This window comes from Lonchura striata, chromosome 4 (assembly GCF_046129695.1).
Source record: "Lonchura striata isolate bLonStr1 chromosome 4, bLonStr1.mat, whole genome shotgun sequence".
Classification (NCBI taxonomy): Eukaryota; Metazoa; Chordata; class Aves; order Passeriformes; family Estrildidae; genus Lonchura; species Lonchura striata.
Window position 1 is genome coordinate 9,285,133 of NC_134606.1, and position 19,085 is coordinate 9,304,217.

Here is a 19,085-nt window from a genome sequence, read left to right on the forward strand (position 1 = left end):
AATCTGTGATGATGCCAAATTTAGAAATTTTTCATAGAAGTCTGTAGACAATTTTTTTTCAAGTATGTAATGGGATAACTGTAGTTTGAAGTGTTGGGCTTGTTAGGTTTTGATCTGTTGGAGATGTAGCTGACAGGAATTGGAAATTAGCTCTGCTGTATCTTGGAAACGTATTTCATTGATACAGTGTCTTACTATGTAAAAATAAGTGACTTGAATGCATGAAAGATTGCCACATAATTTCTGGAAGAAGAGGGGGCTTTTTGGACAGAGTGTAATGCTCTTTTAATGCTTTTTGGTACACCTCCAAAGCTGAGAGTTATTTTATGGCTGTAGAGATAAACAATTAACAAAGTGCAGCTACACTTTGATAGAGTTATTATGTGCAATTCTTTAGAGGATTTAAAGTGGATCAGTCTGTATGATTTTATATACTAAACAAAATACCACAAATAGCATTAAATATTTTTTAAATGTGTAGAAAGAGTATTTTCCTCCTGTAAAGTTCAGCTTTTGTAGATCTTTTATTTTGTGGTAACAGTAACACCCACAGCTGAATCAATGCATCTGTGATGTTGTTTGGCTTGGGTCTAGATGAAATGTTTACTATACAAAGATGTCAGGTTTGATTACTTATGTTGAAATGGGACCAATCCCATTGACCTAAATTTCTGAACTTCCTTTGTGCAAGTGAAATCCAGCTTCAATTCTTCATTGTGTACAAGAAGTGGTTTGTATTTAGAATGCCTTAAAAATATCTAGGATGTGTATAGCAGGAAGAGATTCTGTAAATCGTGCAAAAGCTTTTGCTGGAAATGTTATATGCTCCATATAAATTCTGTGTAGAACCAAAACCTGGAAATGAGAGTGCTATGCAGACTCCTTGGGCATAATGACTGTTAGTTCCAGGCAGTGCATAAATATAAGATTTTAGAGGTTGTAAAGGAGCCCTTCTGTCATAACCAGGTCACCTCTGTAAAGAGTCTCACTGCACTGTTTTGAAAGAGCTTTTCAAAGGAATTATAAAAAGAATGTGCACAAAGGCAATGTATTCTTTGTAGCTCATCCTGCCAAGAATAGAACTGCTGACATTCATAGCATACACCATTTCTTTAAGAACTGTAGATATATGTATTTCTCTATGTGTGTGTGTGTGCATGTTTCTTTTCAATCTGTAATAAAGAAAAGTTTGTTTCAGTGGTGAAAAGTCAGTGAGACCAGGGGTCAGACAAATGACCTTTGGACCACTCTTGACCATGAGAGTGGAAGCAATAGGCAGTGCTATAAGGTGTTTGAGAAAGGATTTGAAAATAAGCAAGTTCTCTATGGTAGGATAGGTTAGTGTGATGCCTAGAAGCATCTTAAAATTAAATAAGTGGAGGGAATATTCTAATTAGACTGTAGAGTGGGTGTAAAATATTCCAGGTTCCTGCTAGATTAAAATTTTGTCTGTAATAATTTTAAAAGTTTTGATGGGAAGGAAGTGGGAGTATCTTTTAAAATTAGTGTTCCTGTTTACAGATTCCTTTTTTAGCTCACTTAATGGAACAATAGGAATAGCTGTATGGAGTCAGATCCGAGGAGAGCTTGCAGATGAGTGTAAGAACTTGGCACAGGTATAGAATATTCTTCTAGCCTAAGAATTTGCACCTCAGGGGCTTATTGGAGTAATTTTAAAGTGCCAGAGACTGATGTCTTGGAATCTGATCTCACTCTGCACTAAGTGAGATGTGTTACAGTGGTTTGTTTTTTTTTTTTCCTTAGTTTTCCTTCTCTGAAATATTAATGATTACCAATCTAGGAAAGGTTGTGATTCACATGTGCTGTCCCATTGCATCTTTTCCCATTATATGTAGTGTTCTGAGGTCCTTTCTCCAGAATGAAGAAGTTATACTCTGATAAACACCTTTATAAGGCTTGTGTCTTGGCATACAGGACAGGTCGGGAAAGGAGCTGATATGAGAAGAGCTACATGACATCAAGGTTAGATGGAAGTAAGAATTTAGAGTTTGGATTTTGGATCCTTGCCTTTGTTCTATCTTACTGTCAGGAGTTTATTTTCATAATATTATGCCGGGGGTTTGTACCTATTTGGAAGCCTTGCTGCAAACTTCTGGCACCATGGCAGTAATATGTTTGATTAGGCAAACTGGTTTGTGGTGTGAAATATGACTGTTGTTCATGTCTTATGAAGCATTGCATATGACTGTCTTCTGTGCTTGAAAATAGCCCTGTGTGAGCTCACTTTTGAATGCAGTTCTACAGCTCTGGAGATTTGAGTTAATGTCAGGATAATCCTTGCTGTTGGAGTTCATTTACACAAGATTTAGGGGGAGTGAATTTCTTTCTTTTTAGTCATCCTCCTGAAGGAAGTAGTGGTTTCCATAAAGAAATTATAATAGAAAAGGCCATTGTCCAAATTATCTTGTAAAAGAAGCCCATTGGATGAAATTATACATTTTATGGTTATTTTATGTGATATGAATTGACTGTTCCCTCTCATGTCCTCCAGATTAAAACTGTTTCTTTACTGCTGTCTTTCTGGAGCAGCTTTGCAGTGTACATTTGTTTTAATTTTAAAATCTTCACTTGAAATCCTAACTACACATTATGTGGTGTTTATAATTTAATTCATCTTTTGTAGAAAGTAAGCATGAGCTTATAGAGTTTCTTCTTTCTGGTGGTGCTTGCTAAAAAAAACCAAAACAAAGCAAAAAGTCACCTAAACCCAAAGGTAATATATACCAAAAGTGATGAAATACACAGTAGCCTTAAATTCTGGTTATTGTCAACCATGCCCTTACCTGTTTCAGTCCTTTGATCCAGTGTTTTGTGTGGTGGGAGTGGTAAAATACTTATGCTTTACCACATCCTTTGGAGAAGTTAATATGGTGATTTAAAAAGGAACAGTAACTGGAACAAGGAATCCATGTTTCTGGTGCACCTACTTACCTGGACCAGGCTTTGAGCACAGGGAGCTTCAAAGCTGCTGGAGGTGGGGACAGTCCATTAGTAACACAACCCAGTTGGGCCTTCTAATTCTATAAATCACACTTGCATGGTTATTAGCTTATTTGGATATTCTGGTTCATAGTCAGAGTTTCCAAGTCTGAGAACAACAAGCTCTGAGATGCTTCACTGCATTATTATTTAAAGCCTGGCACCACCTACTGTGTTGTACTGCAGTATAGTACAGAGTGAGTCTTTGCAGTTACACTGTGTCCTTAAAGTCTCTATACAAGCGAAACAAAAATAGAAAATCTTTGTTTTGTTTTGTTTTTTCAGGGTCTAGCAGAAGTAGAGCTTCCTCTTTGGTGCTGGCTACAGCCTTTTGCTTGAAGAGGTATATTTACTTAACCATAAGGTTCCTGCAGCCACCAGGAGAGGGAAACACAGGCTTGAAGGACTCAAAAATGACATGACCAAATGCTTCCTCTAAACCAGGGCTTACTGCGTTTGTTTCTGATTCAATGAGTAGCTTGTTATTGGGGTCAGTGGGTTTATGAATTGACTCACTGCATTTTTTGTTGATAGGCGTGCAAAAGGACATTATAAGCTTTATGTGGTTTTGTTTGTTCTAATATCCAACTGCAGGAATGTTTTAAAATTGCTTATATTCAGTAATTTTATTGTTGATTTGCGTATTCCTTTAGAAAAAACACTCTCTTTAGCTATAGTAGTCTTGGATCTCAGTTACATTAGTCTTGTACAAGTACAGTATACAATGAACCCATGGATGTTGTATGTCTTGCCAGAATGACTTAGTATCATAAAAAAATTAAATCTCTTTTTTTTTCCTTTTGGACACTTGATGTACTTAAAATCAATATATGTAAAATTCTAAGAGCGAAAAAGTCTTTCCTAACAACAGAATTAATGTCATATGGCAAGATACCTGCTGGTTAAATGTACCTGTCAGATATGCTTTAAAATCGCTAATAAATATTTGACTCCTTCCAGTACCTTTCTAAAAGCCTTTAGTTAGATGTTGCTTTTACTAAAATTCAATGGTCCACCAGCTAACATGTTTAACATTGTTTTGACATCAAAGCAGAAATTATTTTAGAGTCCAACAGTGCTTCCTAATATATCAGTTTTGTGTACCTTAGTGATAGAATTGTGTGCAGTTAATCACAAACCAGCCTAGCAGTAAAATTGTTGGAACTGAATATTTCTGCCAAGGAAATAAATCTTTTGTGGAAACTCCCACTTTCAGTATCTATGTGTATTTGGGGAAACTCCCTTTGCAGCTGTCTTCAGGAGTAGGATCTTGGCAATCATATTTGTACTTCTGCTAGTTACATAATTTTTTAACCTATGTTCTATTTTAAATTGTTCTACAAGCAGTGATGAGAGCAGTTAATCACAGCCATAGACATTTACAGTCTTTTGTATGAGGACTTTGTATATAAATAACAGTTAAAATGAACAAAGAAGATTCATTTATTTTCAATAGTAAAAGGAAATGGAGTGTTGGTAATGTATCTGAATTTATATAAAAAAAATTTGCTGCCTTTTGATTCATCTTCAGGACTTGCCTTCTACTTTAGGTGTTGTTTATACCAAATGTTACTGGTGTGATCTGACTGGCACAGACTTGACCCAGTTAACTCCCTGGGGTTTTGAGGGGCCTTTTGATTTAGTAGAAATCTGTTAAACTTGAAAAGCTACACATAACAATTTTGCCCACATTGAAAATTATGCTGAAACAGCTGTACTGGTCTTAATTCATAGAACCATTTAGGGTGGAGAAGACCTCTGAGATCACTGAGTCTTGAATTTCAATCTAGCACCAACGCCTGCTCACCACTAAACCATGTCCCCAAGTGCCACATCCACATTCTTTAAACACCTCCAGAGATGGTGACTCCACCACTTCTCTGGGCAGCCCATTCCAATGCTTGACAACCCTTTCTGTGAAGAATTGATTTCCAAATATTCAACCTAAATCTCCCCTGGCACAAGCTGGCGCTGTTTCCTCCCATCCTGTTCCTTGGTACCTGAGAGACTGATCCTCACCTGGCTACAACCTCCTGAAAGGGAACTGGAGGCAGTGAGAAGGTCTCCCTGAGCCTCCTTTTCTCCAGGCTAAACACCCCCAGCTGCTCCTCACAGGTGCCCCAGACCCTTCCCCAGCCCCGTTGCCCTTCTCTGGACACAATCCAGCCCCCCATTGTTTTTTTGGGAGTGAGGAGCCCTACAAGACATTAATATGAAGTCTTGAATTATTTTTCAAGGCTGGCTGGTATAAGTGAATCTAAGTTCTTATATTGAGAGTTTACAGATGGTTCTTGTCTTCCAGCTGCTCAATCTAATTTACTTTTTTAGAAGCTATGCATGAACTGCCAGTACTTTGTAGCTGTACTTTGAGCAATATATGACATTAACTGTATCCCAAAATCAAAATCATGTCATCATCTTCTAGGATGTGTGCCAAACTGCTTGATGAGACAGTCATGAAAAGTTACAACTTTGTTTTAAAATTGAAATGCTCATTCTCTGAGATATGGCTTATTTATTGCAGACCAGTACTGGCCGGCATTTTTTGAAGTTCCAAGCCAACAATATGTCTATAGATGTTTAGAACCTAAGAGCCACTAGGGTATAAGTAGAAACTTGGAAGCTTTCTGACTTTAAGTATTTTTTGGGTTTTGATTGAATTTATATTATGAGGACTTCAGTTGCCTATTTTAAGTATATGTAACAAATAAGTAAATATATTATCAGGACTTCTTCATGTCTTCTGAAGTAAGCTGAAGGAAAGGATGATGGTTAAAATTTAAAGTATAGGAGTTCTTTTGACAGTGAAAGAGGATTTCTGTAAGTTGTGGCCTCATTTCCTTGTTGCTGGTTTATCTTTTAATTTTTTTATAAAGATAACAATGCAGTTCACCCAGCAGAAGTAATTCTGATGGATGGTTATTTGTATTTTACAAGGTTGCCTTACTTAATAGATGAAGGATTCAGGCAAGTAATTTACACTTGCTCTTTTACAATCTGCAGCTGTGAATCATGCAGCTGACAAATACATTATCTCCCAATATAATGGCTGTGTTTCCACTATCATCTAGAAGCTTGAGACTAAACTAGTTTGGTAGAATTAATAAAATACTAACATTTCTAATAATCTACTCCTGACTCAAATTTAGGACACATTCTGTTCATCCCTTTTTGATGCTTTATTATACTGTGGACTTCCATGGAAATATATAATGTATGAAACCTTACATTATTCTGAGTAGAACTTAACTTCTGAGCTGACAGAAAGTGTTTTTCATGCTATTTTATTTTTTTTAGCGCTTTGTTGATTTTTCTGCCTTGCCTGTTGCTGTGCTCTTCTTGTGCTGTTTTTATTTGCAGTCCATTCTTACAGTTTCCTGTAAATTTGTCAGCAAGAGGAAGTGCTCCCACTGCAGACATAGCTCAGCCCTACGGTGAGACAAGTGAATTTATACCAGCAAGGACAGTGTTCTGCCACATGTGTTTGTGCCCTCACATCCCATTAACTAATGATTGGTAGGATTGCTTTGGACTGCCAGCAAGAACTGTTCCTGACAATGGCAGGGAAGACTGGCTGACTTCCTCAGGCAGCAGCCCTGCTGGAATGAAATCCAAGTCTTGGTTTCAGATGCTTTGGTTCTTCCTTTTAAGTCTGAGTGATACTTTATAACTTAGAAAGAAATGGAGTATCTCTTTTGGAGTGAAATTCTTTCTAGGCCAGCTTGATGCAAGGCTGCTTCTCACCACTGATTTCATGGGGACAATGAAGATTAATCTGAAAACCTTATACCAAAGGTCTATGCCTAATAGAATTTTGCTTTGGGAAGGAGGTTCTATTTAATACTCTTTCACTTCCCTGGCGGACATGTCAATCAAATCCATAAAGTTTTCATGTTTTTTTCAGATTCCTTATTTGCAATTTTGAAATACAATCCTTATGGTGAATGTTTGGTCTAGAAAGCTAAACTGAATTTGCAGTCTCCCAAAACTGTGAAACATCTAAACTTTGGTTGTTCCTTGGTGGAACACCTGTTGTGTGTGTGTGTGTGAAGTGTCTTCTGTTCTGACTCTGGGACCATCTTGATAGTGTTGGAAATCACCAGAGAAGTCAAAATGGGATCTTCGAACTTGAAATGAAAAATTCTGCTTCATTTCTGAGTACTAAAATTAGGAAAGAGAGAGAGTACAGCATGAGAAAGGTGAGAGGGGAAAAGCAGTACCTCAGGAACATGTGTTGGATGAAGAGGCATGGTTTAATGAGAATGTTGAGGCCAAAGAGTGTGGTAGTAGAAGTCGTGGAGTTTGGAGGGGAAAACCAGGAGTTAGGTGTGTCATATCAGAAAAGGGAAAGAGGAACTGAAGTATTTTTTCCAGTATTGCATATACTCAAGTGCTGTCATTCTAAATCTATTTTTTTTTTTACTAAATTGGAGAAACAGCTTGCAAAGATGCTAATGCAGACTCAGAAGAGTATACTTAGATAAAAGAGAACTCAGGGAGGAAAGATAGATTTAGAGCAGTGGGCCTTAAATGAGTAACGGATACTGTAACAAATAAAGCAAGTGAATTAATTCACAAAGCACTGAGATTAGTCCTCTGTAATTACTTTCTGTGTGAAAAATCTGTCAAGCCACTGAGACAACTGGGTATTGATCCTTATTGCAGAGCACTGGGATCTTTTGTTCTGATATGCAGATCCTTTTGGCTAACAGCAGGTGTGTGGTATTTATGGTTCAGTTTCCCTTCCTATAGAGCCTGGCAATGGAAGGAGTGCAAATGGGTGCCCTATGGTGGGAGAGCTGGTTTTTCTAGCCCATACAGCCGTGAGCAGTTTCTGAAATGTTACTTTCTTTTGTGCTTTGACTGTTGGGTCATTTACAAAAAGAGATGTTGTATGGAGACTTCTTCCTTCTATTTTGGGATACAGATTTATGGCTATTTCCTCCAAAATATGTGAAGTAAGCTTTTCTTGACATACTTATAGATGTTTTGACCATAATTCAGAAACTTGCTAGTTGATTTTGTCGTGCTCAAACTTTTGAGCCTGGAATGTTGTTTCAATCTAGACAAGTTAGTGAAACACTTGAATCCTTTTAAGAACGCCAGATGAAAGTAATTGTAAATCAATTACATTTATTCATTATCGGTTGGCGATACTTGTGAGCAATTGTGCACTGTCAACCTCTTGAATTTGAATTTTATTGCCTTTTGTGGTTTGTGTACCATCAACCATACCGGCCAGACTTGTTCTAAAGCATATTCATGCTGCAGAATTTTTCAGGATGGCTGTTTTGATTGTCTTGGGTTGAAGAGGGAAGGAGAAGCTCCAGCTGTGGGGAAGAAAACAGGTTAAATACTTACAGTTCTGTGGTGCAGTGCAAGTAGCTGAGGCACAGGCTCTTCAGGAGCACGGGCAGCATTTCTGAGCCGTGTCTCTGCCAGAGTGGGAGCTCCAGCACACTGGGAGAAAAAAGGACGACTTTCTTCTTCTCCCATAGGAAAGTGATTGATTGAAAGGTGCGTAGGAAGAAAGTGAGCACTGGAAAATCCCCTCTGCTTTCTAGCACGATGTCTGCCGGGCGTTGGAGCTGTGCGGGAATTGATTTATAACCTGTCTGGGAAGCTGGGAGATCTGACAGAGATAGCGCTGCCCGCAGCCAGTGGGGGGAACAGGAAGTAACAAAGGAAACAAGTCATTGCCTGGCGTCACTTTTGGCCACAGTGCACTGCAGATGCACAAGCAGCTGGGGCAGGCTTTCTTCTCCTTTTGTGTGTTGAGCAGACGGCAGCTGCAGCTGTGGCTTTCAACCTGGGAGTACCCAAACGCGGGAGAGGTGCAGGGATGTTCCTGCCATGCCTGAGAGGGGTCATAAGTTGTTAATGGCTTTGTCATCACAAAGGAAACAATCATTCGCTGAAACTGTCTGCAGAAGAACTATGTGTCGGTCGGACAAGGTCACCAGGTTAGTGCTTCTTGTGGCTTGTGTTTGTCATCTTTTCTCCTTCAGGTCGAGAGCAGACTGCAGCTAAGAGTGGGACATGGTATCTGAGCTAAAATACTTGAACTCCTGCAGAAAATTCAATGATAAAGGATTGGAGTGGGAAGAGATGAGTTGGGTGTTGGTTGAAAACTTGTCAGAAAAGAAAAGCAAGTTGAAGCAAGTTAAAGAGAGTGAATTTAGTTATACGCCGTATCTCAGTTGGGCTTATTTCTCTGTTCCCTTTGTCTTGTAAGATCTTGTTTTTACTTCAGTGTTTGTACTGTGCTATTAATCTTTCTGAGAGAGTATTGTGAAAGGGGCTGTTAGAGGTATTAAGAAATGGAATGTGTAACCAGAAAAAGTAGGTGAGATATAGAAGAGTATTTTAGAAGTACTGGAGAATAGTTAATAAATTTACAAGAGCAAATTTACAATCTGATAATTCTGCAGAAAGCAGTATTAAGAACAGATGGTACATGTTTAGATGATTGAAACAGAAATTATTCTAACTGAGAATTGCTGAGAGCGTGTAGGGGAAACTTTTCCTGTTCTGCACTGTGTAATGCTGCCTCATTTTTGGTAAAGCCTGATACTTCAGTCTCCCTCTGCATAATTTAGCTATGTTTTGCTTCCACTAAAAATTTAAGGACTAGAGGTTATGAGATTACAGTTGTAAAAGTTCTCAGTAATTGGCATAGAGAGCGTTGTTACAAATTCAGGCTGGTTTTTTGTTTTTTCCAGCATGACCAAACAGGGCCAGATCATAAATATTATTGTAATATGTGATAACTTTTAAAACAACTATTGGCAGCTGTAATCTCAGAAGAGGGTAATATTTTTTTTGCCTATATACTGCAAGATGTGGAGATAATCACATCTGCCATATATTCTGCTGAAGTTAAGCAAGATCTGAGGACTTTTCCAGGATGCAATCCTTAATTGAATCAACTTGTATTTGCTCTAATTGGGCTGAACTCCAATAACTCTTAAGGCCAAGAGGGATAAGTGTTCTTCTACAATGTAATCCAGATTTTTCATGTGGCAGAATTTTACTTTTACTCGTGGAGGGCCTTTCAGCCTGTAAAGTTATACCCTAGCCTTCCTTCTAGCTATTCTCTATCTATTGAGCGAGCAGTTAGATTAAAATTGCCTCACAGATATAGATCTTTACCTGCTACACAATAACAGAAGTCTGCTATCCATTCAGAGTTTGAACTTGGTGGCAGTACTATGTTTCAGTACTATGTTTCACTTCTGTATCTGACTGGCCCTATCCTGGTTACGAGATGAAGTGTGTGAATTCACTTTTTTTCCTGCTGTTTAACTTTCAGGGTACTTTGAAATAAAAGCTGGCTCATTGTGATAGTGTTTGAGAAAAGTATGCTGATGTGATAGACTTGGGGTGACTTTGATACATTAGCAATACACTGCAAATTGTTTTAGTTTTCAGTCTGGTAGACCAGTTTGTATATAAGAAGCAGTTACAATAATGATTATAAAAGCTCTGTATCATGCTCCAGGGTGCTGATTGCACCGTTCTGTCTTTCCAAAAGCACTCTTGAATGATGAAGCACATCCTAGAAACTGCTGTTCTACTATTTCTCCTGCTACACTGCAAGGCCTTTCATCTCCCGCATAGGCATATAATTGTCACAGGGATCACCTGAGAAACAGTGATGCAAGACCTTTCCGTGACTGCTGCGGTCCTCTTCTTGTTCAGAGGGTTCCATTCAGTGGGGGAGAAAATTAATTCAGTAGCCACATGCAGTGGGTTTGGGACTTGGTGGAAAAACTGGTTAAAAATATGTATCTAATTCCTTGGTGAGTGGGAAGAGGAATAAAGTGTGTATCTATTACTAGAAGCTTTCACCAAATAATGCATGGGATGTTGCCCTCTGTTTGTGACGGAGAACCAGTGTCAGGAGGAGCTTTGGCTGCACTGGGAGCCCTTTCTGTTAACTTGGGTTTCAGCCCTGTGGAAGAGTCTCTCTGATGCACCAGAGGTGAAAATGTGTGATGGGGGCTTTGTCTCGTAGTGTAAGAATGTAACTGCATAAAAAACAACTGGGAAATATCCCTCTGTTCCCAGTAATGCCAAAATTATCAGGCTCTGCAGTGACTTCAGCAGCTGCTATGATGTGTACATGGTAATGCAACATCCATCTGTTGATGTAGTCTGTTAGAGAAGTTACAACAAGAGTTGAAGGAACCATTCAGTGAGCAAAAAGCAACCATACTATAGATGCTAAGACCACAAAAATCTTTGGGCTTCCATTTTTTTTTTCCTTCTCTCCCCCCGCTACAATAAAGATTCTGAAGTTAGATTTGTGTTGACAGCTTTCTCCCAGCAGTGTGATGCAAAACAGCAACATCTGTCCTTACAGAGCTGTTTTCTGCAGTCAAGAAAAGAAAAATCTGACTGGGACCAGAGTCAAAGTACTGAAATGCATTTTAGCAGCATAACTGGAAGATTTCATCTCATAATACTGAAGTCTTCCCTAAGTGTCTGCTATGTGCCTGCAAATGAAAATGCTTGAGGAGTGTACAGATATGATGGGGAGTGTTATAAGCCACACTTAAATCCAGATAATAGGCTTAGCTTCCTCTAAATCTGTTGAAAATCCTGGTGCATTGGGTGGGCTCTTTAGTTCATGTATTGTGTACTTGGTGGCATGGATTTCAGCTGTGTCTCCTTTTACTCACTTCTTTTATTCTCTTAGCTGGCCTGGGGAAGTTCCACATTTTGGTCTCTATTTTCAGGACTGTTTTATAGTAAGTAGCCAAAAATAAGAAAGGATTGTGAAAAGGGAAAGCAGAACCCAATACTTAGCTGTCCTTTCCCATCAGGTAAATCCTAAAGTCAGCACACTGTAGAAATTGATTTTTCCCCCCACCTCTGCTTTCTCCTCTGCTTCCATAGTTTTTCTTTTCTTTCCTGTCTGCCTTAAGATTTGGCTTTTCAGGTAGAGGAGAAAAGGCCTATCCAGACATGCTTTAGTAAGTAGTCTGATTTGTGCACTCCCCTATAAAAGGCAAACATGACCAGGACAAATATTTCTGCTTTCTGTATTTACCTAGGGTAGCATATACTTATTGCCAGTGTTTGACTTTGGCTTCCTAGAAATTTCAGCTTACTGGTTGTTTTGGATAACCTCTTGGAGACATTTGACTCTGCCTCTTCTGTAGGTTTTCAGCCTACATACAGAACACTGAAACAGTGCATGGTGTGAAACTGAGTGCTTCAGTCCTTTTTCTGTTCTTTGTAGTAAAGGTACAGAGGATTGGAAGACCTAAGATGAACTTGAAGCTGTTAGATGGCATTGAGACTAACGTTGGGAAAGTAGTATCAGAATGTATTTACCCGAATGAAAAGGTTTAATTTTTACTTAGTCTATTTTCTGAACATAATTAGAAATAGACTAAAGTAACTTTAAAAGTTCTAATGTTTAAACATTGATGTGTATATTCTTAAAAGAATAAGCCCAGGACTTGCCTTTGCAATCCTTATTTCAAGGAAATCACTCTTTGTAGTATTGATGTGGTTTGGCGTCAGCAGCCAGCTGGGTAACACTCTCCACTTTCCTCACTTCAACTTTTCTGCAAGATGTGGAGAAATAATTTGAAGGATTTAGGGGGGCAGGGGGAGTGTTAGCTTCTGCTACTATTTTTTGATTTTTATTCCTAAAAGCTTAAAACACGTGAGTAGCCCCTTTTTTTGACACATTGCTGTTGCTAGAAATTTCATTGTGGAGGAGGAGGAAATAACTCAGCTTGGAAAGATCTCAGTCATTTAAAAAGAACAGGGAGGAAACAGCAGAAGGAAGGATATAGCTGAGTAGAACAAAAGCAACTTACTTTTTGGTGAGCAGGGAGGTCCTGGGGGAAAATTGGGATACCGTGGTGTCTTGACGTGTCTGCTACAGGAGCCTTTTCAGGGGGCTTGGATCCTACCTTCTCTGGCTGCATCTGCTTCATAATTATGCTGCCTAGAGAATTTAATTTAGTTTAAACTCTCCTGGTAGAAATTGCTAGGAATTTCCACCCTTTCCCACACATGCGTCACCAGCAAACAGATCTAAATCCTAAACTGATCCCAAATGCAAGGTCCATTGACTTCCATTTCCATTTTTCCTAAGCCATACAATGGATACGTACTTTGCTGTTGCTCTTCAACGAATCTGAAACACTTCCTTATTCTATTCAGAATGGAAAAAGCCACTTTAAGTTGGAGGGGCAAGTGCTTGGGTAGGGTGTTGTGCTGAGGCTCTTGGATTCTGTGCTGAGCCCCACAATTTATCTCCCTTGTTGCCCCTTTTGGGAAAAGGAGAAACAAACAAGATCCATTAAATTTCAGTCCTGCACTGAAAGCTTTTCAGTTCTAAACCATTATTCCTTTATCAGAAACTAATTAACTGGAACTTGATTAGTTTGCTTTTTACCAGCAAAGGTCTCTAGCCCTATGTCTGATGGTAACAGATCCTTTTATGTCTAGGTCAAAATTCCCACTCTATCCATGTGTGATTTCTTTTCTCCAAGACACAGTAAGATTTTTAACCTAGTTTTATTAGTAGTTGAAGAAAGGGTTCATAATGACATATCAGACAGAATAAGTTACTACCTCAGAAGCTAATCTATTTGATTTAAGATGACAGCAGAAAGAGTGCTAACTGCAGAGATGCTTGGTGGAGCATTACATAAATAATTGATACATAAATTAAATGGAAGCCTGCAGAAATCTGAGAGGAGTTTCATTTGCACAGGATACTGTCACATGTAACATACAGCATGAGATTATATACTAATTCTTTTAGTTAAAGAATTAAGAGTTAAAGAATAAAACATATAAATATCAAGAGGAAGTAGTATTGGATGCTGCAGTTACTAAACCTTGACTTGATTCCTTCCCTTGTTGCACAGAAAATGACATTTTCTGTATATACGTGTGTCATGTAGCACTTGGGAGAAGAAACCAATTTTATTTCCAGTCACCTGCCTGATTCAGTCTTGCAGTGTTATCTTGTTATCTGGAGTATTTTTAAAACATAAATACTTAAGTAAAATTTACTAAGCACTTTTCCTTTGTTTCAACAACTGTCAATCACTTTTGAGAGCTGTATAAAAATAAATCGGGGCTTTTTGCACCACATTTTTTTTATACATTACAAAGTTCCTGGAATCTTTGAACACCCTGTGTTACATTCTTGAGTGCTGAACCACATTAGTTGTTTGGAAATCTTGTTTAAGGAAACAAGCTTTGCTTCTCAGTACTCATTTCTTAAAGTAAATCTGAGTTTTAAACTCAGATTTTTAAAAGCTCTGTTTTTAATTATTCTGAATTGCAGAATGATGGCCTCGCAGGAGCAGGTCTGGCCAGTCCCAATGAAGGCAATTGGAGCACAAAACCTTCTGACAATGCCTGGAGGAGTCACCAAGTCAGGGTATCTTCATAAAAAAGGAGGCACCCAGCTGCAGATCCTGAAGTGTAAGTTGAATGAGGTATTAACTAAATTAAATGTTTTAAATGCTTGCCTCTGGGCCCAGTAGCAGATTTCGTGTTAGAAGACTTGAAGCTGCTTTTCCACTTTGTATTGGAATACAATTTTACTGGAATATATGTATGAAAGACTCATGTTGAAAGATTTTCCTTTAATTGTTTTGCAACTTTAAATCTTCAATAATATATGTTGGGGTTGATTTTATTTTGCTTGTTTAGTTCTCTTGTCAAGTCCTTCACAAGTAAGATTTTCAAGACAAACAGATTCCCAGGATATGTATCAATTTCAAATGCTCCTTTCTGAAAGAAATTAGTACTCAGCTTTTTTTTTTTTTTTTTTTTTTTTTTTCCAGTTGATTATTCTGTACTGGAAAAAATATCCCCATCTCCTACTGCTGTTGTGAAATGGAAATTTTCTCACTGCCAACATTGGGCTGTACTTCATAACAGTAATTTCTTCTGAAATCAGTGTCTATTTACATGGGGAAAAGTTCATACTTTGAGTTTATTTATATGCTTTTCATTTGGTATCCCTGTTTATACTGAAACTATACTTACATAGTTAAGGACAAAGATTACTGCCTTTGATAAAGGAAGGAGTCTTGGCTTCTTTCAAAAAAAGAAAGCAGGATATCATTTTGTTGCCAGGATTATGTACTTGAGGTGAAAGAGGAGAGGGAGATAATGGTTTGGGGATGGGTGTAAATATATGTTTGTATACTCTGGCTGCCTTGCTGCTATTGCTTAGTCCACTAATAAAGGAGCACAGGTGGAGGTCAGGCTTGCAGTCTCTGAGGCTTCTTTTGAAGTTTTCAGATCAGCTGCCTCTCAGGTGAGGGTATCCAATATTACTCTTAGTTCTGAAACTGCAAATGGACAGCTTCACTGTGTGGCTGATCATCAATGAGCTGTCACTTAACTAGTTTGTACTCATTTACAGTGATTCATATCTTTACTAAGATCATAAACAATAATTCTACACATGCTAAGAAGTTCTATTTGTTCTGCTGCCCTTGGATTTATATTTTGATCACTTTTTATCTTTTCAGGGCCACTGAGATTTGTTATTATCCACGAGGGATGTATCTACTATTTTAAGAGCAGCACATCTGCATCTCCCCAGGGTGCATTTTCTTTGAAAGGTTACAACAGGTAAGTGCCAAGGAAGTTGTTAAACACCCAAGCTCCTTTTACTTAATGCTAAGGGCTATGGGTTTCATTTCTTATGAAGTTCAACACAGCTATATCTGTTGCTTGGTTTAAGCATTGATCTCAGATTCCAAGAAATGTATTCCTTTCAAACTGTATATATGACATTTCCTGTGCTCAGCAAGTGGATAGCCTTCCTTTTCTGTGATTTAACCAGTAAAGCTGTTTGAATTGCAATGGCCTTGCTCCTGTTACTGATTAATGCAGACTGCACATGCAGATAGATGTGGATTCTTTCAGACAGACCACCTCTGTTCTGTAGTGACTCGAAAGGAATCAGAAGAGAAAATGTATGGACTTACTAGTTCAGCAAACTGTAGTTAGTGATGAAACTGTAGCAACTACAAAGTGCTAAATAAGAGAATGCATGTGCAGAGTATCTGACTCATTTCACTACACATTTTTAATCTTAATATTTACTTTGCAAGTTGAAGACAGAAATATGTGGCTTTCAAGTTAGCCAGTACTGTCAGAATCTGAATGCATCATAAGTACAAGGCCTACTAATAAAAGTCCAACCTAACTAGGGGATTGTTATTGAAACTGATGCTAAGTAAGGTTTAATGAGAAAGAGGAGATGTAAATAAATATCACTGTATTGATCCTAACCATTGCAATTTTATGGTATTTGTGTATGTATATCTTGTACTGTATAATGTTCTCAGACTTGTGGAACAAGGAATTACCTTTTCTTAAATTATGAGAACTTTTCTAACAGAGCATTACAATGGCATATATTTAAGGGAATGCACTGGTAAACACTGCAGCTAGTTAAAAATTCAAGATTAATTTGTAGAAGGAACCCACACAGTAATTTTGTCATGACACCAGCATCTGCTATCCACATGAATGTGAATGATATAATGGAATCTGTAAATGCTTGAGATTGTTCATTCCTTTTTATGTATCTTCATTCTAGCAGCCTTGTAGAGGCCTTGGTTGGAATAGGGACCAGGTCTTGATTAATATAAAGCACAGACAAACATTGAAAAAGAATTTGCTGAAAGTAGTTGCATAAGGGGTTTTTAGATTTTTTTTTTTTCCTCCCAGGAGCCCCAAATGAAGAAATTCCTTACACACACAAAAAAAAGAAAGTGGTTAAGTTATGCTTACTTTAAAATAATAAAAAATGTTCAAGGAAGTGTTTGTAAGGGAAACATGTAAAAATTAAGTTTACTTTTATTATTAGCTTTTCCTTATTTTAATGGGAAATGTGTTTTAATTTGTCTTCTGAAATAGTGACTTCTTGAAATAAGGTCCACAAGCACCCTGAGTACCTCTGGCAGTGTGTGATGCATATGAATGAATGTGATTCATTAACTCTTGAACAGGTCAAAGCAGATGTTTGTAAAGGTCTGGCTGCTGGATTGACAAGTGCTCTTCCTTTTGCATTGTCCCTTCTACCACAATAATGGAGAAGTGCTGCAAATGCACACATGGGGATTTCTGTGGTGAATTTCTGGGCTTGGGGATATTTTCCATAAAGCAAAACTGGCCAGTGAAACTGCTTTCTGTCAGTCTTCATGACATTGCATAACATTATTAGCTACAGATGAACTATTAACATTAACTATAGATTAAGGTGTTTCTGTATTGGTTGTTCTGTTTCTCAGGGTTATGAGGGCAGCTGAGGAGACAACATCAAGCAATGTGTTTCCTTTCAAGTTAGTTCACATAAGCAAGAAGCACAGGACATGGTTTTTTTCAGCTTCTTCTGAAGATGAAAGAAAGGTAACTTTCTTCTTTTGCAGTAGCATTTTCCTTGAAGCAAAAAGTGAATCTTAGACTTCCCTAAAATCTGAACGAACTAGAAATGCAGATGAAATTTGTATACCTAGTTCTTTGGGCTCCTCTGAAAATTATGTCTGAAGTTTTAACTATTAAGTTAGTGTTAATTCAACTTGTAATTTAGGGAATGGCTGTGACATACTAGATGGTATGGGTTTCTCCACATTTAATAAATATTCTGTATTTATTTTTCACCAAGGAAAAAGTAATTATATGTTAAGCTTTTGATAAATTCTGAAATCTGTTCAGTGAAATCTCTCACCTGTAAACATACTCTGACTATATATATGGCTTTAGGAATAACAGCCTGAAATTTGCAAACTGAAAATTTAATAATTCAGTAGGTTCCTACAGCATTTTAGATAGTCAAAACATTTGACTGCTGAGTCTTTTCAATAAAAAAAAGTAATGGATAAATACTATTTCAAGGTATGTTCCCTGCACAGTTACTCTGATCTTACAGGACAAGATACAACTGCATTTAATGATTTAAAAATTGATGTGCTGAATGTTGTATTTTTATTTTTGTTTAGAATTGGATGCTATCCTTGAGAAGGGAAATAGGTCACTACCATGAGAAGAAAGAAACAATAACAGAATTTAGGTATAAACCCTTATTCTTTATTGTCTTTTTTCTCCCTTTTGCACTAGCTCTTCACAGTGGTGTGTTAGGCTTTTTGCACTTACAAGTAACTTCCTGTTAAATAAGAACAGCCACAGTAAGACTCAAGAAGAAAATCCCATCCCAATTTATATTTTAAAGAACATGAAGAAAACCCCACATCTTTAAACAAAGAGCACTTTCATTGTCAGCTTTGTGTAAAATAAATTAAATATTTTAAAAGACAGCATCAACATATCTGTCTGTTAACTGGGAAATAGGAACAGATTGCTTCTGCTTTTCCAGCATTCCTTTCCAGTGCTGCAGTCCTGCTAAACAGAAGTAACTGTCTTTTCTTTTGCAGTGACTCTGGTTCTGATGCAGACAGTTTCTATGGCTCAGTAGAACGTCCCATTGACATCAAGTATTCCCACCATTCAGCAGAAAATGAAGGTGACAAATTCAGACTGATAAATAAGGCTTCTTTGTTGCTTATTTATTTCTTCTGAATTCTGCAGGAATTATTCCCATAGCTTAAGTAAACCAATCCAATTTGTAGCTGGTGTTTTTTCACAAGGTGCATCTCTGTTGTAGTTTTAAATTAGCAACAGGTATTCTGTGCCATTAACTGTTGGTACAAATAAATGAAAGAATTTCAGATCCTTTAAGGAGGTTAATTAAAAGTGAGGACATGACAGAAAGCCTGTCAAGTAGGTAGCATATTTCAGCAATGGATTTCCTAGTCAATAAATATGTTTGTGAAAACCAACATGAGAAACCTTGCCTTGAGGGTCAGCAGGGATCCTTTTCTTGGCCTTTCCCCATGTGCTCTTTCAGATTTCTAAGGGCAGTGTTGATGAGAGCAAGTCCTCTCATTTCCTGAAAGGAAATTCCTGACTATTCTCAGGAATGGGTCTTGTTAGGAAATCCGGTTCCATTGCTGCAAGCAGAGGAGAACAGACTCATCAGCAATTCATGTGGGGTTGTAGTTTAGTCCTTCTGTTTTTATGGG

At 37.8% G+C, this 19,085-nt stretch overlaps 1 protein-coding gene across 6 annotated transcripts in view; it reads left to right on the top strand.

The window, feature by feature from the left end:
- SH3BP2 (SH3 domain binding protein 2) overlaps positions 1 to 19,085 on the top strand; it is a 36,408-nt gene that overhangs the window by 10,577 nt on the left and 6,746 nt on the right. For 4 of the 6 annotated variants that reach the window (XM_021550699.2, XM_021550697.2, XM_021550696.2 and 1 more), the window contains 5 exons: positions 14,324 to 14,463; positions 15,525 to 15,627; positions 17,298 to 17,415; positions 18,006 to 18,076; positions 18,438 to 18,526. In XM_021550699.2, coding sequence (XP_021406374.2) covers positions 14,325 to 14,463; positions 15,525 to 15,627; positions 17,298 to 17,415; positions 18,006 to 18,076; positions 18,438 to 18,526 — 520 coding nt within the window. In that variant the 5' untranslated portion in view covers position 14,324. Of the gene's footprint in view, positions 1 to 8,733; positions 8,964 to 14,323; positions 14,464 to 15,524; positions 15,628 to 17,297; positions 17,416 to 18,005; positions 18,077 to 18,437; positions 18,527 to 19,085 lie in introns of those variants that run through there. The other 2 variants (XM_021550693.2, XM_021550695.2) reach the window with 1 other exon arrangement.